This window comes from Crocuta crocuta, unplaced genomic scaffold (genome assembly GCF_008692635.1).
Source record: "Crocuta crocuta isolate KB4526 unplaced genomic scaffold, BGI_CrCroc_1.0 scaffold451, whole genome shotgun sequence".
NCBI classification, from domain to species: Eukaryota; Metazoa; Chordata; class Mammalia; order Carnivora; family Hyaenidae; genus Crocuta; species Crocuta crocuta.
The window spans coordinates 809,023-834,643 of record NW_027527963.1 but is presented as its reverse complement, the minus strand read 5'-3'; the positions used below and the strand labels follow the sequence as shown (position 1 = coordinate 834,643).

The 25,621-nt window shown below is 37.6% G+C and overlaps 1 protein-coding gene across 3 annotated transcripts in view; it reads left to right on the top strand.

Moving 5' to 3' along the window:
* Positions 1 to 19,063, top strand: part of LOC144222291 (rho GTPase-activating protein 20-like) — a 28,321-nt gene extending 9,258 nt beyond the window's left edge. For 2 of the 3 annotated variants that reach the window (XM_077752780.1, XM_077752783.1), the window contains exons 6-14: positions 1,299 to 1,376; positions 3,885 to 3,951; positions 6,836 to 7,024; positions 10,626 to 10,801; positions 12,377 to 12,538; positions 14,726 to 14,835; positions 15,352 to 15,541; positions 17,144 to 17,255; positions 18,688 to 19,063. In XM_077752780.1, coding sequence (XP_077608906.1) covers positions 1,299 to 1,376; positions 3,885 to 3,951; positions 6,836 to 7,024; positions 10,626 to 10,801; positions 12,377 to 12,538; positions 14,726 to 14,835; positions 15,352 to 15,541; positions 17,144 to 17,255; positions 18,688 to 18,818 — 1,215 coding nt within the window. In that variant the 3' untranslated portion in view covers positions 18,819 to 19,063. Of the gene's footprint in view, positions 1 to 1,298; positions 1,377 to 3,884; positions 3,952 to 6,835; positions 7,025 to 10,625; positions 10,802 to 12,376; positions 12,539 to 14,725; positions 14,836 to 15,351; positions 15,542 to 17,143; positions 17,256 to 18,351; positions 18,567 to 18,687 lie in introns of those variants that run through there. The other variant, XM_077752781.1, reaches the window with a different exon arrangement.
* Positions 19,064 to 25,621: the final 6,558 nt, after the last annotated feature.

The following is a 25,621-nucleotide window of genomic DNA, read 5'->3' as shown; positions in this document are numbered from 1 at the left end:
GATCTTTTTTTTTATATTAAAAAAGATTTCATGGGAGAGTTTTTAAGTTGTATTGAAAGGTTTTCAGATATCTTAAAAAATAGCAGAACCATTACTTCTAATTAAATACCAAGCTAAGACTCACTGTTTGAATCTTCCTAGATAATTTAGGATAGGAATCCCCTTACATCCCTGAGTTTGGGTGCTCTGAGCTCTGCTGCTGGGTTCAGAACACTTTTTTATAGTCCTTAAAGCTACAAGTAGTTTGAAATCAATGAATGCTTTTGTTTATAAAAGTCTGATTATCAACTTTCATAGCCATCTGATGATCAAATAATTGCATTCAATTCATAAGAAGAAAAATACAATGAAAGGACAAGTAATGAAATATGAAAAAGTTTCTTTTAGCTTTGTTCTGAATATTTTTAAAAGCTATGAGTGTCCACTGTGCTGTTTGTCTTATTTAAGCACTCTTTATCAAAGGACATAGGCCTCCTTGTATAATAATATTATATATTATCTGATTGGTTACGTATTGTCTTTTTTTTAAATGTCTTTTGGAATTCAGATAGTTTTATAGATTACATCTCAGAATCCTAATCCCTTTCAGGCAATTTTCTGTAAAATGTTCTAGTTTTGTGTAGCAGTTTCTCAATGGAAGGTATGGTAGAGAGCTATTTTAAGCTACTCACTGGCAGAGTTGGGAATCAACGTAAATTTCTAAAATTTTCAATCTCATTTCCTAGACTGCTTGGTTTTATTTGTCTCAACAGATTTCAACAATGAAAATCTTAGTAACTATGATGCCTGACACAAAGAAAGTACTAACTAAATAGTAATTTTTTAAATGCCTTTTATAGCCAGTTCCTACTCTGATTTTACAGAAACTGAGTATGTAACTGCAAAGAAATAAAGCCATACTATAATAACACAACTCAGGAAGATAGAAAAGCATCCAGCTCCTTTTTTTAAACTATCCCTCTGTTCCATTTTGGAAATAGCTTTATGGAGCTGAGGATCGGCCCACATATCTTCTTGGACTTCTCAATCTTTTTTTTTTTTATTCCTTAAGCTACTATATTTTGTGTGTCACAAATCTTATAAGAGGAATATATGTTTTACTTAAATGTTTCCTACTAGTTTCATGTTATAGAAAGAAACAAAAACATAATTAAGAGTTATGCTTTACATGTGCTTTATTTTGTCATTACCTGAAAACAAGCTTTGCCTTTAGAATGTGGATAATAATTTGGCAATAATTAGTCACCTGATTTCAAGTCTTTAAACTTATGGCAATTTTTCTTATTTATTTTTTATAGTCTGTGACTGTAACAGTGACAAATTCAGACACAGCGAATGACATTATCAACACGTCACTACCAATGCTAGGAATAACTGTAAGTTGCCTGCAAACTATTTTCAGCTAAAAACCAACTTTGACCTTTGAGATTCGTGTGTGTGTGTGTGTGTGTCTGTGTGTGTGTGGTGCACCTCCCATTATAAGACACCTGATTATCAAATATCATAGCCATATTCTGCCCCCCCAATTTAGAAATTGAAGGCAATGAAGCTATACATGGGTGCTCATCTGTATTCCCATTTAAAATTTTGTGCAAATTCAAAATCATAACAAAAAATTGGGCTGTAATTTTAGAGTGCTAATAACAACATGTGGTTCATTGTATAATTTATACATAGTGCAATATTTCTAAGTTTCTAAATATTTCCTTCTCTAGTGGACTCTTCTTTCTGTGTCATCTTTCCTGATTCCTCCCCCTCCCTATTTACCCTGGTCGTCACCCAAGGACTCAACCTCAGTTTAATGAATCTTAAATTACATGTTTTATTGTAAATTTTGACAAAACACAACATGGCTAGAAGCTACATCCCTTGATACAAGTCCTGAGGATGAGACCGCTAACACCCCTTCTGAACTGGTAAAAAGAAGAAGACAAGTTCTGACTGAGGCCATGGATCTGGGGGCATCTGTGTACAGATCACTTTCATCCTGTTTTGGTTTTAGCTCCTTTATGTTTTGATAGGGCTGGTATGAGTTGCTGAAATTAGTTTTTTTAATTAAAGAAATAGGTATATATATTTAAAAATTTTTAATGTTTATTGGAGAGAGAGAGAGAGAGAGAGAAAGAGAGAGAGAGAGAGAGAGCATGAGCAAGGGAGGGGCAGAGAGAGAGAGGGGGACACAGAATCCGAAGCCGGCTCCAGGCTCCAAGCTGTCAGCACAGAGCCTGATGCTGGGCTAGAACTCATCAACCACGAGATCATGACCTGAGTCGAACTCAGATGCTTAACTGACTGAGCCACCCAGGTGCCCCAGAAATGGATATATTTGAAGAGATGTTTTGTAAGGGAAAAGAGAGAGAGGGTGACAGTAAGATGAACAGAACTGAAGGAGCACTTACAAAGCACAGCTTCTTATATAAAATCCTCTGTAAATGTGGAAATGTCTCACTACTGTGGCATGACATGATTACAATATTTGTATTTAAGTTCTATCTGACCCAATGGTATAATAAAGACCCTTAAAAATTCAGGGCAACCAGAATTTGGCATAAGAACTCAATGATTTCTGTAAAAACAAAATTTAATAGTACATTTGAAATAAAATTGAATTGGTATGTACTGAGTAAAGCACATCTCTGCATTGATTTCTAACAATGTGTAGAAATTGTATATTGTATATCATACACATCTCTGTATGATATATATACCCTGCATAAGAATTAAATCTTGGAAAGAGAGTGAGTGGTTTTAGAGATGAACTTGGGGAGATTGATTAATGATATTGTTCATTTTATTTCATTTTTATGATTTTCCTTTGCTTAAAGTGACCAATCTCACTAAGCAAGAATTTCTATTTTAATGAAGAACTGGGGTTGTCTTATGTATATATCCGATTTAAGGAATTCCAACATACTGTTTCCAAACCCTACCTGAAAGAAAAAGTTTCTAATTAGCTCTTACTTCCTATTTTCAATACAATATTGAGCTGATTTAGCTCTGTGTGTGTGTGTGTGTGTGTGTGTGTGTGTGTGTGAGTGATACTTTCCATATCAGTGACCTTCCTTCATAAGGGCAAGGGCCATGATTTTTAATCAGAAGTCAAGGGCAAGCATAGTACCTATCATCAACAACTCCATTTCAAATATATTTTACTTTATTCTCCTAGAAGACTCTTTAAAATAGTTCACAATCTTTATAATTTAGATTTGTTAGTTTCAAGTGGGATTTCCAGTATTCCTGAGCAATAATTCTGCTGTGAGTAATTGTTTCCTGCATCTGACTTATTCTCTATGTAAGGGTTCTTGTCTCTTCTCTTCCTGTAGTGGGGCATGTCTGTATCAAAGCCAGTGGTCGACTTGACTTCACTAACTCCTCAAAGCTTCTTGGGCATTTGTTTGCTCAGGGCTGTTGAGTTATCATTGCCTTTCAAGTCCTTTTCTGAGGAATAGTCATGGCAGGGTATGTGGCTCACTGGACAATATGCTTGTCTGGACAGGGACATTTGGAGACAAAAGCCAACATTATCAAAGGGGTCTAGAAACAGCAGAAGGCAAGACTTCCTAGATTAGACTTTTCCTCCTTGGTGAAGGGGCACAACAGTGACTTCTTAAGCCAAGGGCCACCCACAAAGTGAGTGTGCTGATTGTACTGTGGTTCCCTGAACTTTTGTCAAAAAATGACAAGAATCTGTAATGGTCTACTGGAGGCTGTGAGGGGAACAAGTTAACAAATGCCGTTAACTCCAAAATTGCAGCTACCTCCATAGACCAAAGAGCGTTTATACTGGCCCTAATTCTTTTTCAAAATATAGAAATGCTAAGAAAATGTGTTCTTCAAGTAGTGGGAAAGATTTGTTGTGATGCGTAATCTCTTTTGTTTCCAAGGGCTCTGAGAAAGACTACCAGCTGTGGATCAGTTCTGGCAAAGGAAAAGCCCCACACCCACTCATTGGTAAGTGTCAGGGACAATCTAAGATGGGGTTGAGTAGGTTCAGAATTGTAACTCCAAGTCTCAAGGTAATGATTGTTCTGTCTTTAGCTTAAATACCCTTAAAAGTAAAAATCACATGCAACACTCACTCACACATTTATCAAGTCATTCCTGGGTACCTGCTCTTTACCAGGCACTGATAACATCTTTTCATTCAGTAGCTTATGGTCTAGTTGGGGAGAGAAATGTAAATTTTCTTACATGCATTTTTTTATCCTTCTGATAATCCTGTGAAGCTATTACTCTTTTTCAAGTGATCTAAAGAGTATTTTCAAGTGATCTGGAAATCTAAACATACAAATGTTTTTTATGAAACATTTGTCTATTGTTTTTTTTTTTTTTTACCTGAAAGACAGACCTGTATTGAAAATTTTTGTCTATTTATTTACTTATTTACCCGCTTACTTAGGTATGAATGCAAAATGGATTAGAATTTCTTTTTCCCCATACATTTATTTTTCATTTTTCAGTCTTGAATTCCATTTCCTAAGTACTAAGTAGCTTCTATTTTGAGAATCCTCTAAATCCAATCATCTCTCTGAATCCAGATATAAATATACACTGAACACCTGTGTTGTGCCCAGAGGTTTTTCAGCATCATAAAAAAAATGAGAAAATCACATTTTAACTCCTCAAGTCTTCACTGACTAATCCGTCTGTATTTTGCTGTTTCTCAAGCTTTTTCTAGCATTGTTGTTAAGGTTATTGATAAACAGTTTGCACCTCTCCTAAAACAGTTATCAATACGAGTGATCTAAGAAAAAATCTTTGGGTTAGCCAATTTGTTCAGTGTTTACCAGAAGTAGAAAAACTAAAACAAGAGAACAGGATCTGTAGTAGACCTTGAAGTATACTAAAGTATCATAATAGTGACAATGATTTCTGCTCGAATTCTTACATACATTCTTACATTCTTACAAGCATTCCCTCTTACATGCATTTTTTATCCTTTTGATAATCCTGTGAAGCTATTACTCTTTTTCAAGTGATCTAAAGAGTATTTTCAAGTGATCTGGAAATCTAAACAAACAAATGTTTTTTATGAAACATATATTCCCAGAGAGTCACCGAGGACATAGCTGAGGACAAAATCACCCCACCATTTCATGTTTTTGTATTAACGTTGACATCTTTGCAAAAGTTGGTCAGCAGTACAAAGGAAAAAAATTAAATACTTAAATATATTTATTTTAATAAAGCACATTGATTTAGATAAAACAATATAGACGAGAACTTTTGAGACTTAGAACAGCCTCATGCATGAAGGCAGCTCTGAGGAATCCAAAGAGCCCGTCATTCATGATGATCCTTTAGCAGCATTCGAAATGCCTTTCTTAACATGCTTTCAATTCTCAACTGCAGATTAACCCCTGGCTATCTTGGTGATTTGGTTGTACTGCTGTCATAGAAGCTTCTTTTGCCTTAAAGGAGGGAAGTCACTGTGGTTCTTGTGAACCGAGCATTGACGTTGTGTCTGTGCCAGATGAAAAGGAGCAGCAAAAGCTCCCCAAGTTACATCCAATAATAAATCAGAAATGACAGAAAGAGAACTTTCATTCTATTCTTAAAAAATGAAATCCATATCACAGCACAGGGTCTTTTGAGGATGCTGTGGAGAGGAAACAATTTAAAACATAAAAGACCAAAGCAAATCACTTGGCAGGCACTGTCCATGATTCTGGGTGCGGTTTCCCAGTCTGTAAACAGCTTTCCTTCTGATCCTTGCCAGGCAGAACAGCCCTCAGAGGGAGGGCGGTAGTGGGAGGGAAGCACAAAGTATAAAGGCAACCCATCCCATCCCATCACCCTGTAGTAGCTCTGACTCAAGAGTTGACAAAAGGAAATGAAAAATCTGTTCAACTGATATCATATGTGAGAGAATAGTGAACATAGCAAGTCTTAATAGTATATACAATTGGGGCGCCAGGATGGCTCAGTAGGTTAAGCGTCTGTCTTCGGCTCAGGTCATAATCTCGTGGTTCATGGGCTCAAGCCCCACGTCAGGCTCTATTATGACAGCTCAGGGCCTGGAGCCTACTTCCGATTCTGTGTCTCCCTCTCTCTTTGCCCCTCCCCTGCTCATACTCTGTGTGTGTGTGTCTCCCTCAGGAAATGAAACATTTTAAAAAATGCTATGTTCATGGGGTGCCTGGGTGGCTCGGGTGGCTCAGTCAGTTAAGCGTCCGACTTCAGCTCAGGTCATGATCTCGCGGTTCCTGGGTTCGAGCCCCATGTTGGGCTCTGTGCTGACAGCCAGCTCAGAGCCTGAGCCTGTTTCAGATTCTGTATCTCACTCTCTCTCTGACCTTACCCTGCTCATGCTGTCTGTGTGTGTGTGTCTCTCTCTCTCAGAAATAAATAAAACATTAAAAAATACTATGTTCAATTGTGTAAAAAATGTTAATTACCAATGTTTATTAACATATTTACTCTTATCCTTATAAGTTTGTGGGTAAGCATTTCAAAGGATGCATGTAAGACACAAAGGGGTCAAGTAGTTTGCCTAAGATGTACAGATCTAGTTAGCGTTCAGAAACTAGAAGGCCTTAAATATTCTCAGATGGAAACAGCAAGAGCCAACATCGTGCAGACCAATGCACTGATGAATCTGTGTATTCCAAACAGAGTAAAATGCTTTAACTTTTCTCTTTTTAAAATCTTTTCCTTGAGCATCTGATTTTTGCAGTGTGTCCCCCATAAGCAGGGATATGGTGCTCACTCAGGAGAGGAATCCCCAGGAGAAGAGCAGCATATACCAGTGTGATGCACACACTCACAGTAAGGTAACTTTGATGACAGCCATCACCATCAGCTTGAATTTACATTTAGATTTTTCTCCATACAGGGCATGAACATCCTTATGGAATTAAAATGAGCCATCTTCCATCTACTCTGCTGCTGCCACAGGGACCAGAGCCCTCCATCTATCCTTCTACCTACTGGGAACCCCTCCTTCCAAATGAGGGATTCCCAGAGATGCAAGTCCAGTTCATTCTGAAGCCCAGGCACCCAGTGCAGAATCAGCAAGGGAGAGGTGAGCCCCTTCCCTTCTTTCAAGTGCTTTCTCCTAGCTCATATCTCTACTCTTAGACACAAATTCATGACACAAAGCTTGTTCTCCATGTGGGGGTGGGGAGGAACAGTATAGTCAAGATCCAATACCGATCTAGAATCAGGCTTCGAGAAACTCCCAAAGGTCTGAAATCAAAACCTGATGCACTTCTAGGAAGGTCTTTTGCTTTAAATTCTTCGAGATAGTCCGTTACTCTTTTCTCTGTAAACCCAGAGCCCTTTCCACATAGTTTTGTGTGTGTACAGCGGTGTGTCTTATTAGAGCACAAGCTTTTTATGGCCTAGAAACATGTCTTCTCCATTCCAGGGTTTTGTCTAGTATCTCAGGCCATCACAGGAGGTGTGACATCTAGATTGTGTGGCCTAAATGCACAGAACAACAGAAGAACTTCAGTGGAGTAGAGAGTTACAGAATTGAACTGCATTTCTTCTGGGCTTAGGATGAAGTGGCCTTAGGTTCTAGTTAGAACTGAACTCTCAGGGCATCTGGGTGGCTGGGTTGGGCATCTGACTTTGGCTCAGGGCATAATCTCATGGTTCGTAGATTAAAGCCCTGTGTCCTGTTCTGTGCTGACAGCTCAGAGCCTGGAGCCTGCTTCAGATTCTCTGTCTCCCTCTCCCTCTGCCTCTCTCTCATTTGTGTGTGTGCTTGCCTGTGCGTGTTCTCTCTCTCTCAAAAATAAATAAATATTTTTAAAAATTAAAAAAAAAAGAACTGAACTCTAAATTCTACTACCACTTTCCACATGTGTTTCAGACCCATGTCTAGACTGGAGCTAGACGATGTTTATGGTTGGGGCTTTTTAATCTTCCTTCTAGCTATTTTTTCTCTACCATTCCAATATTCCCCTATTGATATTTCTTTCTCTGATGAAAATGTGATATTAACCTGAGAAGTATTGGGGCCAAAATTGAAAGTATTTTTATTGTTATTATTGTTATTCTATAAGCTCAAAATTTCAAAAATGTTATTTTTTAATGTTTATACCCTAATTCGATCTTTAGGAAATGTAACCTAAATCTTGCCAGTACTGTTTAAGAAAATAGAGATTTCTATAAAGTTAGCTTAATTATTCCCATGTTTTTCTTGTCGATAGCATATATTTTTATTAGTCACAGAGGCAACATGAACTCTAACACCAAATAATGTACATTACAAAAGGTAGGCAATGTAAGCCTGAAAATGTTTTTGAGAAAGTACAGGACTTCAGATCTACTTGCTTTTTTTGTTTTTAAATATTTATTTATTTTGAGAGAGAGAGAAAGAGAGAGACAAAGAGTGCACACGAATGGGGGAGGGGCAGAGAGAAAGGGAGTGAGAGAATCATAGGCAGGGTCCGTGCTGTCAGTGTAGAGCCCTACATGACCTTGATCCCGTGAACCATGAAATCATGACCTGAGCCAAAATCAAGAGTCAGACACTTAGCCAATCAGGTACCCCATCTACTTACTTTCTGTATATACTCATGGAGTAGCTAGATATATAGTTTTGTATCCAGGGATACAGCACTCTTCTTAACAGCGTTCTTAGTTAAAGCTCAATAATGTAATATATGTGAATAGTTTTAGAAATAATAATACTAGGGTAAAGAGTAGGGAAACCAGGCTGCATACCACAACTTAACTTCTATATTAACTTGTATCTTAAGCAAACATTTGTAAGTTCTGATGTACAGTAATCTCCTTCTAGACTTAAGAATGGATTTGCTTTCTTCCTTTTGCTCCTTTTAAAATATAAGGGTATGTTTTTCAGGGCAGGAAGAAAGAGCCTTAGTTAGGCAAAGTGGTGGATTCCTTCATGACTGCATGCATTCTAGAGGTTGGAAAATGAAATAGAGAATGGGACTGAGGTCTGCTTTGCAGGGAAGAGACTGATATCTAGACTGCCGTACACCCTTTCAGCAAAGAAATTACTTTGATCAAGGCTGCCATGAGCCAGGCCTTGCATGAGTAGTACATTATATTTAGTTCAATGAGTTGTAGGTAGTGTCATTTATGTTAAATTTGAGCAAACCGAAACTTAAAATTTTTTGAGCAATTTATCTATCTAAGTGGCAGAGCCAGGACACTTCCGGTTCTTAGATCCTGGTCTCTCTGATGAAGGGCCCGTGAGTGTTGCCACCCACATGAGGTGACATGGCGATGCATTCACTATGTCCCAGAACAGCCACTGGGTGGGTGTTTAAATGTTGCTCATCTGTTTATCCAAGTTTTAACTTGACTCCTGTCTTGACTTTTAAAGAATTCTGTTATTTAACAGATGTTTTAAACAAATGTTAAGGTACCTTACAAGGAAATCATTGAGAGCTGAGCAGTAGAAACTTTGAACTCAGCTTTCCCATTGTTGATCACCTTTTCTTTGTGAAGCTCTTCTGCATTCCTTTGACAAGGGGTGTTGGATAATTAAAAATCATCTCTGGTTAGCTTAGTAGTGTCATAAGAAACACAGCCACCTGGGGGCACTTGGGTGGCTCAGATGGTTAAGAGTCTGACTCTTGATTTTGGCTTAGATCAGGATCTTAGAGTTTGTGAGATGGAACCTGGAGTCAGACTCTGGGCTGGCAGCTTGGAGGCTGCTTGGGATTCTTCCTCTAATCTCTCTCTGCGACTCCCCCTGCTCGCATGAGTGTGTGCGCACATGCGCACACACACACAGATTCTCTCTCTCTCTCTCTTTCACAAAATAAATAAATTTTGTGAAAAATTTAAAGTTTTAAAAATAAAACTTAAAAAAAAAAAAAAAGGAAGAGGGATGCCTGAGTGGTTCAGTAGGTTGTTCGGCTGATTTTGGCTCAGGTCATGAACTCCCTGTTTGTGAGTTCGAGCCCCACATCAGGCTCTGTGCTGATAGTTCTGAGCCTGGAGCCTGCTTTGGATTCTGTGTCTCACTCTCTTTCTGTCTCTCTCCAAAATAAATAAACATTAAAAATATTTTTTTTAAAAAAGGAAGAAACACAGCCACCTGGATATTCTTCTCACATAGCCAGCATGTAAAGACTACTTTCCAAGGACACTACCTGCAGAAAGTCATCCATGGGGATGGCTAAGGATAGAGAAGCCTCAGGCTGACTGAGAAGTAGGGTCAAGCAGATATGTGTCATGAAAGGCAGATCCTTTTGATCAGAGACAGAAAACCAAAGAGGAAATCTGTGAAAACAGATGATTACCAAACTCTGCTTGATCTGAATGCCCAATTGTTTTAGCTTTTAAAGTGAGATCTGACACATGAATCCACTGATCATACTTAACAATAGGAAACTAACAACTACAGGTTAAGTGCCTCATGATGTAGTATAACAGGTAGTAAATGGCACTGGAAGTATTGACCCTGAGTCTGATCAAGTCTCCAGGTTTAACTATCAGTTTGTAGGCTATGGGGAAGAACACAGTAACACCACAAGGATGCTATGAGCCAATTTCAGAATGTGGAGAATACTACACAAATGACTCAGTTTGCCTCTTCTACCCATCGCAGCGAATATGCTGTTAAACAGAAATGGAGAAATTAAGGTTAAGAGAATTAAACTTTACTACTACTATGACTACTCTCACTTCTTCATTAGATTCAGGCCAGAAGACAGTTAAAAGGAGTTCTTTCTTAAATTGGGCCTTTCGGCGGGGCTCCAGAAAGTTCCAGGACAGCCAGTGCACAGCATCATCTTCTGCAAAGCCAGGCCAGCTCTTCAGAGTTTCCCTCAAGGACATGTGTGATAATGACAACCTGCCCTACCCCATTCTGGTAGGTCTCTTTCTGGTCTCCCGTTAGCCCTCCTGAGGATGGGGAGCTCTGAGAGGCCAAGTATTCTCATTCAAATCTACATCCAAATAGAGAAATAATTAGCCAGCTCCTGGCTTTGGCTGGGAGGCTTTGTAACTGTTACTTCAAAGAATAAAATCTAATTCAGGTTCTGCAAAGTCATGAGGCAAATACAACAGGAAAAGATAACTCTTGTCCATTCTACTTGTTTCCACAAAGACCACATAGGCCTGTTCAGACCAGTCAAGATATGGACTCTGTGAATCTCTGAGAGCCCACCTCACCTTTACACTCTCTTTTCATTGCCTTCCTGAACTCACTTTTGTCTGTTTCAGCTGAGTCTACTCAATCGTACAACTCAAAATGTCTCATGAAGCATAGCGACTCATCCTCTGGCAAATACGAATCTGTTAATCCTAACAGAATACGTCAAATGAAAGCCACAGGGTTTGGCCTGTGTTATCTCAAATTGGTGTACTGAACTGTCAGTGTTAACATTTATTGAGTGTCCAGGGTGTCTCTAAGTACTATCCTAGATGTAGGGAATGTTATGCTAGATATGAAATAATTTATGATGTTACTTATATGCTAGCTACTACCCTAGTCAGCAAATTTATGGGGTAGCTATGAATATCATCATCCTTACTTCACAAATGAATTAGAAAAGCCTCAGTAAAGAATGTATGTGTCCTAGGTCACACACCACACAATACATTTCAGATCCTTGGGATTAGCTGACTCCAACCCCTATTATCTTTCTATACTGCAGATAGAGGACATGAAGGTACAGCAAAAGGCAATGAAACACCCATGGGAAGGGAATGTAATCAGAGAAGGAAGAGAGTTTTTGAGCCTGATTTTAAAAGAGGGAAAGAAGGAAAGGAAGTAGGAATGGAGTATTCAGTCACTTATAGAGGAATAAACAAATGGGAAATGAATGTGACAAAGAGATTCCCACACTTGGGGAACAGCATGTATTCAAGGGAACAATGAAAGAAGAATGGTGGGGTAGGAGAGAGAGAGGGTGATTCTAAAAAGGCCTTGACACAAAGACTAACTTTTTAAAAGTGCAAATTCACTGAAAAGAAAAATCTGATTAAAACAAGTGTTTAAAATGTTTTACTGTATCACTGTAAAGTATATTTCTGTGTAGAAAATATATTTAAAGGGGCGCCTGGGTGGCTTAGTCGGTTAAGCATCCGACTTTCGCTTAGGTCATGATCTCGCGGTTCGTGGGTTCGAGCCCCGCGTCGGGCTCTGTGCTGACTGCCAGCTCAGAGCCTGGAGCCTGTTTCAGTCTGTGACTCCCTCTCTCTCTGACCCTCCCCTGCTCACACTGTCTCTCTCTCTCTCCTAGAAATAAATTTAAAAAAAAAAAACATTAAAAAAAAAGAAAATATATTTAAAGATGCTGAAAAAAAAATCCAAATTTACTTTAGTCCTTTGAGCTCTAAAAGACTGTACCATCATATTCCCTAGCTTTTTCAAAAAGGAGGCAAGCTTGTGTTCTGGGTTTATGGATATGAAATATCATGTACTTTTCTTTTTTTTCTATAGGATATGCTTTGCTTTATCAATAAAAAAGGGCCACTCACAGAAGGAATCTTCAGAAAATCAGCCAATATGAAATCATGCAGAATACTGAAGGAGAAGCTAAATTCCAGGGACAAAGTGAACTTGGCCAGTGAATCTGTTCTTGTGGTAGCATCTGTCTTAAAGGTAGGGAAAGTTCTAGCATTACTGACACTTGAGTAACTGAAGCTATGATGGGTATCCTTCATCGTGATTGCCCAAGAACCATAATAGGCATAATAGATTAAGTATCTGACAAACTGAAAAACACATCACAAAGTCAAAATTTAAAGAAGCTACTTTAGGAGTTAAAAGCCCCATATTTCATCACACGCCACCCTCCCTACCTTCACTCCTGAAGACTCCATGCAAAATACTAATACTAGTAATAATAATAAATTTCAAAATATACAGTTTCACATACAGCATATTTACTGAAGCAAACATCCTGCTTTTGATGACTTCCTCACCACCCTCATAAAAATGAAGGCAAAGTTTCCAAAAGAAAATTCATGTTAAACATTTGAAAATAAGTTTAGAAGTTTACCATAGTAAGCAAGTACTTTTTTATGATGAATCAAAAAAGGCTCAATGAGGCCACCAAACTCTCTGTCCACTTAATCATTCTTTCCCACGTTTCTTAATGCCTTATACTTTAAATGCAGCATAGGAATGACTTCACCAGTTGTGTCTTTCACCTTATCGGCATCCTTTGTTAATATTTGTTATGTTTAATCTACCATCCCAAGGTTATAACTACATAGTAACCATTTCCTGCCACATGCCTCTTCCTACAAATCTAACTTTTAAAGTGGATGCAACAGACAAAGTTAGTTTGGAATTCTGAAAATTCAATAGATTTTCGATTAATTTTGAAATGATACAGCTAAATCACAAGTATCCAGTTACATTTCTATATGGGGAATAACAGAACAGAGAAAGAATTTAATTAATTAATCTCAACACCTGTTAACAGCTCTGAACAAAAATTTGTCACTGTAATAATGACTACAAACAGGTTATTAAAATTATATTACAATCTCAGTCACATTTGGCCTTTCCTTAGCCCCCATTAATATTTGACCATATAATAAATAGCAATAGTCCAGAATGATTTAGTTGACCACAAGTACACTGGGGCGATAGTAATATACACCAGTAAAAATATACATAGAGGCATCAGGAAACGGGAAAGAATGATGATACACCAGGTATGCAAATAGCAAGATAAGTGTTGCCCTCTGTAAGGTACACACTTGGAATTGGTTTTCTAGCAAGAGTCTGTACATTCTTTCCTATTTCCATCTTGTAAGCACAGTATAGGAAGAGGGTGGCCACTTGTGGATATGGTTCATAGACATTTCTAACATTTTTTCTTCCTAAAGTTGACTGATCTTGGTGGAGATTCAGACTTTGCAAACTTGACCTTTATAATATCATGTCAAACTAACTGGAGAATTGGCCTAAACCAGAAAGGAATATATCATCAGGTTGACAATGAGTTTGCCATTAGCCTGTCTGCTTTTATACAGTTAAGAAAAGGAAGAATGGGGCACCTGGGTGGCTCTGTCAGTTAAGCGTCCAACTTCGGCTCAGGGCATGATCTCATGGTTCATGGGTTCGAGCCCTGCATCAGGCTCTGTGCTGACAACCAGCTCAGAGCCTGGAGCCTGCTTCAGATTCTGTATCTCCCTCTCTCTTGACCCTCCCCTTCTCACACTGTCTCTCTCTCAGAAATAAATAAAACATTAAAAATTTTTAAAAAAAGAAAAGGAAGAATGAAGCAAGTATGAGAGTAGCGTTCTCCCAAGAAACACATATACCTCAAGTCAGAAGACTCAGTTCTTTCCTGATATGTGTGCAAGAGCACACGTGTGTGTTTTGTTTGACTACTTTTCTTGCTAGAATGAAGAGCTAACACTGTGTCTAAAGTAAACAAGCAAAAATGGGTCTGTGTATTTCTGTCCAAGAAGCTAATAGGATTTAAGATGATCTATCTCCAGACCTTATCAGTTTGTCGTAGTTTGCTAAAATGTACACAAAAGAGTAAATTGCAGATGATAAAGGGAGCTTTATTTTCATTTCCACCAAAACCTAGGCTTTGCTTTTATGCCCTTAAGTTTTAGTTGGAAAAAAATACAAGCACTGTTTGTGTATGTGCAAGTCAATGGAGAGTGAGAACCCAGCTCTGTGTGGGTCACAGTTTGGGTATCTGTGAAGGAAGTGGGGACTGAACTGAATTTTTCAACTAAATGTTTTCTCTGTAAGTTTTCCAATACATATTTTCTGTATGAATTATACTTATATATATATATATATTTTTATCTACATAAGGATTTTCTTAGAAATATCCAAGGAAGTATATTTTCATCCGATCTCTATGACAAATGGCTTGGTGTTACTGATCAAGGGAGTGAGGAGGAGAAAGTAACTGCAGCCCAGAGGTAATGATGTAGTTATTACTTCAGGCATGTCTCAAAAATATAACCAACTATTAGGAAAATATTGGCTTATAGTTTATAGCTTTATCCACTAAAATCGTGCCAATGAGTTTCAATTCTTCATACCCATGGTGGCCAGCTTAAAAACAAGCATGCCTTACTACTATTATTGAATTTTTATTTTTCTTCTGATCTTATTAATGTGGAATCCTTGACCATGTTACACCTTCTGAATATACGAAACTGGTAGACAAAATCCACTGGTCTAAAAGAGATGCTCCAGCATCAGCTGCTCGTGGTACGACCTTCAGTTTATCAAACATTTAACTAACCAGAGAAATTTGTATCTGGTTCAGGAACTGAACTCAGTGAAACACTTTTGTATACGTTCATGCCTGTCACTCCATTACAGTGAGTTGTGTTCTAGATACACAAAGAAGTTATTCTGTTCCCTATCTATCGATTTCCAACTAAGTGAAATGACTTGCCTTATTTAAAAGTGCACTTTTCTAATTTTAGGCTTTTAGACCAACTGCCAAGAGTGAATGTTGTCCTCTTGCGATACCTTTTTGGAGTGTTATACAACATTGAGCAGCATTCCTCATCCAATCAGATGACAGCTTACAATTTATCAGTGTGTATAGCCCCAAGCATTCTTTGTTTATCTAATTCCTGCAGCTCAGAATTAGAAAGCAACTTCATAAAAAAGGTAATGAGAGCTCTCATTTTTATCCTTTACTAGGATACTGAACCTGAAAATTGCAGTAACATCTCGGATGGATCAGTTTCGCAAAGTGCACGTTTACATTATGCTGCCCTGAAGTGGCAGAGTCCTTTATCCTGCTCTGGGGGTGTTACGGCAAGGGTTGTTGTTAAGTGGTAAACTCAGAGCAGTTGAGTAGCTTCTTCCCCATCCAGGAGACTACACACTATGTTGCCTGGACAAACTGGAGAGGAGTAGCATGAATAGAAAAGAGCCGGGGCTCCTGGGTGGCTCCATCCGACTTCAGCTCAGGTCATGATCTCACAGTTCGTGGGTTCGAGCCCCATGTCGGCTCTGTGCTGACAGCTAGCTCAGAGCCTGGAACCTGCTTCAGATTCTATATCTCCCTCTCTCTCTGACCCTCCCATGCTCAAGCTCTCTCTCTCTCTCTCTCTCCCTCAGAAATAAATAAAAAAAGAATTGTTGATTAAAAAAGAAAAAAGAAAAGAGCCTGGGCTTTGGAGTTTGACAAGTCAAGGTTCAACTCTCAGCCTAATCCTTGAGGGACATGTAACCTTGGGCAAAGCCACAGTTTCCCCAGTACACAATGGTGACCACACCCAGCTCCTCTGGTCATTACTGGCACATCCTCGGTGGCTTGGGCAAGCTCCCATGGCTCCAAATACATTGGCCTTCCTCTCCAGGTTGTGGCTCATTTAGAAAAATATGTGGCTACTATTTTGTCTCTGCTATGTCACTAGTAAAAGATTCCAGACTATCCTAATGGAGCCATAACATGCTTAATAAGATCACAGCTCTTCCCCAAGCTCACCTAGAAAGGTAGTGTGAGGCAAGGTATTGCAGTTAGACAGACATGTTTTCTCTCCAGCTGCATGGGTTTTCCTTCACAAAGACACTACAGCAGTCACTGTTTCTCAAGTTTAAGATACTTCTTCATTTAAGAAATGAATTTCATAAGTTTTGGTCTATGCTTTATTTTTAAAAATTTTTTAGATTTATTTATTTATTTTGAGAGAGAGAGCAGAGGAGGGGCAAAGAGAGAGAGGGAGAGAGAGAATCCCAAGCAGGCTCTTGCTATCAGCACAGAGCCTGCCTGGGGCTCAAACCCACAAACTGAACCATGAGATCATGACCTGAGCCAAAATCAAGAGTAGGACATTTAACCTACTGAGCCACCCAGGCGCCCCTGTCTATGTTTTATAAATTTTAGTAAGATCTTATATGTCAGTTACAGCTCAATAAAACTGGAAACATTTTTTTTAAAACGTAAAATTTAATAATGTGGGTTACTTCAAAAATTATCCTAGTTTTCAAGATGTAACCATTGATATCAAAATGTTAGCTATTAAACTAGGTCACAAATTATAACTTTAGCCAATTTTTCAACAGTATTTTAAAATCTAGACCCAAATTATATTGGAAAGTATCACAGTTATTTCTTAGAGAACTCTCATTTCTATATATTTTTGTCAACTCAGAATTTTTCCCAAGAATTTTTTGTTAGATCCAAGATTCTTATACAAAATGTGATTTGTAACTATGCCATATAAAAAAATAGTGCCTCATTTTTGTTGTCTTGTGTTACAGGTTTCTCTTGTACAATTTCTCATTGAAAACTGCCTCAAGATATTTGGGGAAGACATCACTTCTCTCTTGGGAGAGAGTTCAACGAGCTGTGATAACAGAGAGAACGCTGCAGGTACTGTGAATAATTTAATTGGCTTCGGTGAGAAGCAGACACCAAGGTTGTCAGGGGTCATGGGAGATGCTTAGACTGTGCTGTTCTGGAGCCCAGGGCACATCCCCAGGGCAGTGATTTCCATCTGCTCCTTCTTCCGAAGTCTGGCTCACAGGTCAAGGGAGGTCTCACCCTATTGTGAGACCAAAGACAGGATAAGATGAGATCTCTGACTTCAAGAAACCTTGAGTGTAGATCATAGCAAAATTAAGAGACATGATGGTATGATACAGTGGGAATTGTTTCAAACAAAATTTAAAATGGGTACCATATATATATTATATTTTATATATTTGTAGTTATATAATACATAATTATGTATTTATATTTATAATATATATTTATATATGATACATATATATTTATACATTATATTACATATAATAGATTTTCTCTGGTGAAAACCAGAGCAAAGGGCCCTGACCACTGCTTGTTTTATTCCCTCCTCCTTTTTCTGCTCAGTTGTCTCTGAGGCGTCACAGGATTCCAGTGCTCTTTGAAACGGGTTGAAAAGAACTGGCATCATTGAGAAAAAAGGACTTGATTTGATGCCAAATAACCTTTCCAGAGTATAAATTCCTGTGCCCTCATTTACCAGCTATGTTACCTTTGGGCAATTATACTAGCTCAGTATCAGTTTATTCATCTCTAAAATGTGGATGGGGGCACCAGGGTGGCTCAGTCAGTTGAACATACAACTTTGGCTCAGGTCATGATCTAGTGGTTCGTGAGTTCGGGCCCCACATCAGGCTAGCTACTGTCAGCCTGTCAGTGCAGTTTGGATCCTCTGCCTCCCTCTCTCTGCCCCTCTCCCACTTGGCTCTCCCAAAAATAAAATAAATATTTAAAAAACACATAAAGTATGGATGAAAATAATGTCTGAACCCTAGAATTGTTGTAAAGGTTAAGAAAGATAATGGATGTAAAATAAATTTGTAAAAAAGCAGTTAATAGGGCTAGGGGAAGCTCCCCTGAGACTGGAAACATTATTANCATGTGTCCATTTTATAAGATTTATATATATATTTACATATATATATTTTCTGTATTTCTTTAGGAAAATACATGTCATCAGGAATTAAGATGAGTCTAGTGTCTGGGGCGCCTGAGTGGCTTAGTCGGTTAAGCGACCGACTTCCGCTTGGGTCATGATCTCGCGGTTCGTGGGTTCGAGCCCCGCGTCGGGCTCTGTGCTGACTGCCGGCTCAGAGCCTGGAGCCTGTTTCAGTCTGTGACTCCCTCTCTCTCTGACCCTCCCCTGCTCACGCTGTCTCTCTCTCTCCTAGAAATAAATAAAACATTAAAAAAATTCAATTAAAAAAAAAAGATGAGTCTAGTATCAGACATGAGAATATACTTATATAAGACAACTCTGTGCTTTTTATTTCATCAGTGACAGCACAACAACCTCTTGAATCCACGCCGGTGAGCGTGAGAGTGATTTACAAAAAGTCACAACTGCAGGATGATACCAAGACCCTGTCTGGCATGGATCCACCTAGCTACCTATCTACAGTTTTCTAAGTCACTGAAGACTAGAATCTCCATAATGATGCTTGATCCTTCCTTTGTCTTAATTTCCTATAAAATAGGAAGTATAAAGAACTTTTTTTTCCAACAAATGAGAAATGAGCCCCTTCCAAGGTCCCAGTTTATCCCATTTGAGTTTTTCTTTTCCTTGATCCCATTTATCCCTACTGAGGTAAGATTCCCACAAAATATCTCTTGTATCTTCAATGCTTACCACATTATATATTTTTTGTATTGTTTTGTGTTGTATATTTTTATACTGATGCAATGAAAAATCATTTCATAACTCAGCGGGTCAGATGACCATTTTATTTGCTTATGATTCATATTAACTTCAGTGGAGACTCATCTGAGCAGTTCTGTCTCCACTAAGTTCACTGTACACTTGCAGTAAGCTTGTAGTTCATCTGGAGCTATCTTATGTGTCTGTATGTTGGTGTTGGCTCTCATGCGGGCCTCATGTCTTCAACAAGCTAGCCTGGACTTCGCGTGATAGAAGACAAGCTTCCAAGAGCAAGAAGCTGATGTGGGAGAGGACTGTGCAAAGGACCCTGCGACAGACAATGATCTACAAGACGAGGAGGCATTCATCATTTATTGAGATCACGCGTGATCATCAAAACTCAAGGCAGTACCACTACCACACACATCCTTTTCATCATTTCTGTACACCAGCATTTCTTAAAGGGTATTCCAAGCTTAGTAGGATGTATCTTTGATATAATAACTGATTTGTACCTCAAGTACTCCTTGCCTCTATCCTTCCCCCTGTCCCAAGCTGTCTTAAGAGACAACTAAGTCATTTCCTCAGGGAATAGAACCCTAGCAGAAAAAGAGGAAAAGGGAGCTCTTTGGTTCTTATGAAATTTTAAAAATTTAATTTCCTAGGAAACAAAAAATGATTCGTGGCATAGAGTAAAAGATTTGGGTAGAAATAATCATAGAATAGCTAAATGACATGATAAGAAAGATAGGCCCTGTATATTCACAGTTTCTTGTATCTCAGCATGGAAAAGATCAGTAAGTAGAAGTATTCCCCTCAATCTCACAAAACTATGGAAGAAATAGAGAGAATCACTGGGTTTGAAAGACATGTCTCAGCAACAATAGTACAGACCAATTCCTCAGGACCAGAGAGCAACTAGGACATCTCAGCAGATACTAGTATACATCAATGACACTGACCACCAGATATGTGCCACCTAACCATTTCACAACCTCCTAACACCTTGGCGCTGGAAGACCCCAGAACATAGACACTCTTGGAGGAAATTAAGAGACCCTGAATTTCTACCAATCTGGGAACAAAGGATCGAACTAGACATCAAGTGAGTTATTTAAAAATGAAGAATTCTACATTTCTTTAACATATGTCAGTGTATAGACCAAGATTGGTACCAACACATACAAAATATTGATCCATGCATTGTTTTCCTAGAAAGGGTTCTTTGGTCAAATAGGTTTGGGAAATGATGAATTTTCCTTTTGGAAGTCAAATGCCCAATAACATATTAAAGTCTTAGAGCAAACCCACAGTAAAAAAAACAAAACAGTATTTTCTGCATTTATTTGATAGTGCTTGACCCTTTTGGAGTAACTCCATTAATTAATGATTCAGTTTATTAACATATATTAATAAACATTGCTCTGGGGTCACGTGGGTGGTTCAGTTGGTTGAGTGTCAACTTCTGATTTCAGTTTAAGTCATGATCTCACGGTCGTGGGATTGAGCCCTGCATTAGGCTCTTCACTAAGCACGAAGCTTGCTTAGAATTCTCTCTCTCTGTCTCTCTGCTCCTCCCCACCTCACATTCTCTTTTTCTCTCAAAACAAATATTAAAAATAAATAAATAAAAATTTCTCTAAATTTATTTCTCAAACCACAGATCTTATCATTTCACTCATCTGCTAAGAAACCATCGATGGACTTCAAATGATCTTTGGATCATTTTTTTTCTCTTTATTTCAGAAAAATATCTTTTTAAAGAGCCTCCACAAGCAACCTGCTCTAGTAATCAATTTTGTCTTCACTTTTTCCCAGTGTAGATCCTTTGCTTTAGCTAGGTCAGACACTTGACCGGTCCCTGTCAAGTCACACTCATTTTTCTAATTATAATTCTCACCTCTCCCTTGTCTCTACATTTCTACACACTAGCTAAGTAGCCATTTGAGTTCTCAACTCCCAGAAATTTCACAAAACCTTCCTGATCTCAAATTAATTGTTCATTTTTAACACATGAGCACTACTGCATTGGCTCATATGCTGCTTTGCACCATCAGGAATTCTGCTGGTATGTTTTTTTTTTTTTTTTTTGGTTTTTTTTTTTTNGAACCGTGAGATCATGACCTGAGCCTAAGTCGGACGGCTTAACCAACGGAGTCACCCAGGTGCCCCTATGCTGGTATGTTCATACATTATCCAGCCAATCCAAATTCCTGTGGTAAACAACTATATCTTGTGTTAGTTTTATTACTTTTAGGGGTACCTGGGTGGCTCAGTTGGTTAAGTGCCTGATTTCGGCTCAGGTTATGATCTTATGGTTCATGAGATTGAGTCCCACATGAGACTCCGTGCTGAGTTTGCAGCCTGCTTGGGGTTCACTCTCTCCCTCTCTCTGCTCCTCTCCCACTCATGCTCTCTCTCTCTCCAAAAAAAAATAATTACTTGTTTTAAGTTTATTTTGAGAGAGTGGGAGTGCATGCATGTGCACAGGGAGAAAGAGAGAGAATCCCAAGCAGGCTCTGCAGTGTCAGTGCAGAGTCCAGTTCAGGGCTTAAACTCACAAACCGTGAGATCATGACGTGAGCTGAAATCACAAGTCAGATGCTTAACTGACTGAACTACCCAGGTGCCCCAACATTGTATTACTTTTAATGCCTATGTATATGTCTACTCAAAAAATGAATGAATGAATATGTTCAATTTTCTACGAGTGTAGAGATTTTACATTGGTAACAACTGCAAATTTTTAAACCGAAGAGGTAGAACACAGCACATAAGAAATTTCAGGCAATTAGACATCAGTTTGACTAATTTTTTTTTAGCTATGACTTTACAGCCTTATTCACAAGTTCTGGGATATACTATTTTTATTCATTATGTAAAATATGTGATATTGGTGTGATATATTTGAGAATAATTGCATGTTTGTATGAAATCTCTTTTAAACATCAACTATCCAGAATAAAAGGGGCAAAAAACATGGCTAGGTAATGCATCTGTGAGTTTCTAAGCCCAGGAAGATATAAAAAAAATTGAAGAGATACAAACAACAGGAGATAAAGAAAAGCTGAAATTTAACTGACTTGACAAGTGCAACTCATAGAGGAGATTCTTAACATGGGAAAATAGTTCATAAATGTTAGTTTTTCCCTCAGGGTACTCAAGCCTAATATCTCTTTGAGAACAGCAATTTATTTCTTAATTTTGAAGAAAGATCTTAGGAACTCTGATAAACTGTAAAAGGACTTAACTGCCTAATCTAGAATGAGTACAAGGCAATTAGACTGTGGATATTGGCCTTTACCATACCTGGAAGTAAGATCTGTGTCATCATCGGTCAGTCTGCACTTAGTGATATAATGAAGGTTAAACATCTCCAAAAATAAAATAAAGGTAGTTAGGATGACTATCTGATTCCAGAAAGAAAGCTACTCACAGGCTACCAATATCAGAAAACGAATTCTTACAGATGGTCAGAGTTAAATATCTACTAATGGAATATACATAAAATCACTCAATTTTTATTCCACAAAAGCAACATGTAAGGGTTCAGTGAATAGAGTATATATTAGTACAGGAAGCCATCTTTTTTTTCAGCGAACACTGAGCAATTTCTTTTATATTTTTCTGTAATTCTTTCCAGGCTAGCTGAATCATCCAGTAAATACTCAAGAGATTTATAGTGGATGGTGACTCTATTTTCCAGTTTTGTTTTGTTTTGCTTATCCATAGCATAATTGGTGTTAAGAAAAAAATTGGCTTCTTTATGGCCTTCGGCCTAAATATCAGTATTAATTTGGTTTGCTTAGTTTTGTGAAGAAAGAAATCATTCTTTTGTCAAGTAAAAGAAATGACTAGAAGACAAAACTGTAAAAGGAAAGTTATAATTTCCTAAAATGGAAAAAGATAAACTACTTTCTAAGAATGGGAGTTATTCCAAAATGTAATGGTATAAAACTAGTTGGGAAAGAAAAAAACAAAACAAAAACAACACTATCTTCAGGACGGTTACCTCTGTGGAAGGAAGAGAAAGAGTGGGATTGAGGAAAGGTCAAAAAGACACTTCAAGCACACATAATATTAATTTTTTTAAAATATAATTTATTGTCAAATTGGCTAACATACAATTTCTTGAGACGTTTGCAAATGCTAACATCTTGCCATGTTCTTCACATTTCTTAAGAAAATGTTATAGGTAACTTTATTATGTAAATATCCACAACATACCTATGCATACACACACACACACACACACACACACACAATTTGTATATATAAACATACAAAACATTGTGAAATGATAACTAAACTACAGAAATTCTCATCATTCAGCAATTTTCTTTTTAACATGTTTCTGTGATTCCTCTATACATGTCGAGCTGGTTCACCCAGTCTAGCTGCTGAATAGTAGCAGTATTCCATCATGTGATAATGCACTTATGTAGGTACACATCTATCTTTATCAAACTTACTAGAGGCTTGCTTAGTTTATTAGGTTTCAAAGAAATAGATTTTAAAAATTATCAACCCATAGATGTTTTTCCTAAGTCATACATTTGCGTTTTGTTTCATAATTCTGTTGCTTCAACTTTGTTTTGATTTCTTCATCTAGCTTCTTGGATTAAATGCTAGCTCGTTTACTTGTAGTGAATATATTTAAGACTGTTCATAACTTCTAAGTACTGACTGCTTTAGCTATATCTCATAAATTTATTTTTAGCACTTCAGTTTTTTGATAAAACTATTAGTTTACTGTTTTCCTTGTGAAATATTTTTTAACCCATTCATTGTTTAAGCTTTTGTTTTTTTTCAGATTTTCTAACCTATGGGATATTAATTACTATTTGTAATAATTAATTTCTAATTAAATTGTATAGTAATCAAATAATATAGTTTGAATAATTTTGACTGTAGTGACTGAATTATATAGTTAATTTTATAAATATTGAAAATGTTGCATGGACACTCTAGGAGAATGTGTATTTTGAGTGCAGGGATATGTAAATTCACAATTATGTTATGTGTGTTACTCAAATTCTCTATATATTCTCCAAATATGTAGTTTCTGAGAGAGGTGTTAAATCTGGCCATTATGCTTACATGAACTTTTCAATTTTATTTCGCAATTCTGAGATTTTGTAGTTGTTGGATTTTGGTCTATGTTGTTAGATACATACAAATTTATAATTCTATAGCCTTTTCATAAATTGTAGCTTATTTGACTTATTTATATTAATGCTTTGACTTCATATTCTATTTTGACAGATATTGTTGTACCAGCTCTTTTTAGGTTCATATTCTTAGTATATGTATTTCTTTTCCTTTTTATATTTCTGATTTAGGGTGTGTGTGTGTGTACATGTGCCTATGTGTGTGTGTAGCAGTGTTTCATATGAACAGCATATGACTTTTTTTTTATATCCATGCTAATAATTTCTGATTTTTAACAGTCATTTAACCTATTTACATTTATTGTTATTATAATCCAGGTGGAGTTACACTGGCCATCTTATTTTTTTTTTAAGTTTATTTGAGAGAGAGAGAGCACAAGTGGGGAAGGATCAGAGAGAGGGAGAGAGAGAATCCCAAGTAGTCCCCACACTGTTAGTGCAGAGCCCCACCCAGGGCTCAGGCTCACAAACCATGAGATCATGACCTGAGACAAAATCAAGAGTTGGACACTTAACTGACTGAGCCACTCAGGCACTCCAGTAACCACCTTATTTTATACTTTTGTTTCATGAGAGATTTCTCCTGGTTTCTTTTTTCATCCTTTCCTAATTTTTGTTGAATTGGTAAATTATAGTTCAGTTTAGTTTTCTCTATCAATTTTGATTTATATATATTAAAATTTCTCAGTCAGTATCTCTTTGACTATGTTGCTCCAATATTCCTCTATTATCTTTGGCAGAATCCTATTAAAATTTTATGAAACAATGATTCTCAAAGAATACTCCAGGGGCGCCTGGGTGGCTTAGTCGGTTAAGCGTCCGACTTTCGCTTGGGTCATGATCTCACAGTTCGTGGGTTCGAGCCCCGCGTCGGGCTCTGTGCTGACTGCCAGCTCAGAGCCTGGAGCCTGTTTCAGTCTGTGACTCCCTCTCTCTCTGACCCTCCCCTGCTCACGCTGTCTCTCTCTCTCTCCTAGAAATAAATAAAAACATTTTTAAAAAATTAAAAAAAAAAAAAGAAAGCTCCATATAAGCAACTCTTTCTATTTTTCTCTGTATGCTGCATCCTGGATAAAATTCTCAGTTCTGCCTTCCATTTTATTAATTCTTTAACTTTGGTCATTCTAGAGTTTATTCTTTCAGTTTTATGTCTTTTTCTTCTTTTTTTTTTAATGCCTATATGTTTTCTGGGATTACTAATTATGTCTTTTTCCTATTCATATAGTTTTATATTTTTTTCAATACAGATCATTCATTCATTTTCCTCTCTGAGTTTGGTACCAAGAGTGGGGTGCCACTGTGATAAATACTTTAAAATGTCAAAGCAGCTTTAGAAGTGGGCAATGGGTAGAGGCTGGAGGAGTTTGGATGGGCATGCTGAAAAAAGCCCACATTGCTGTGAA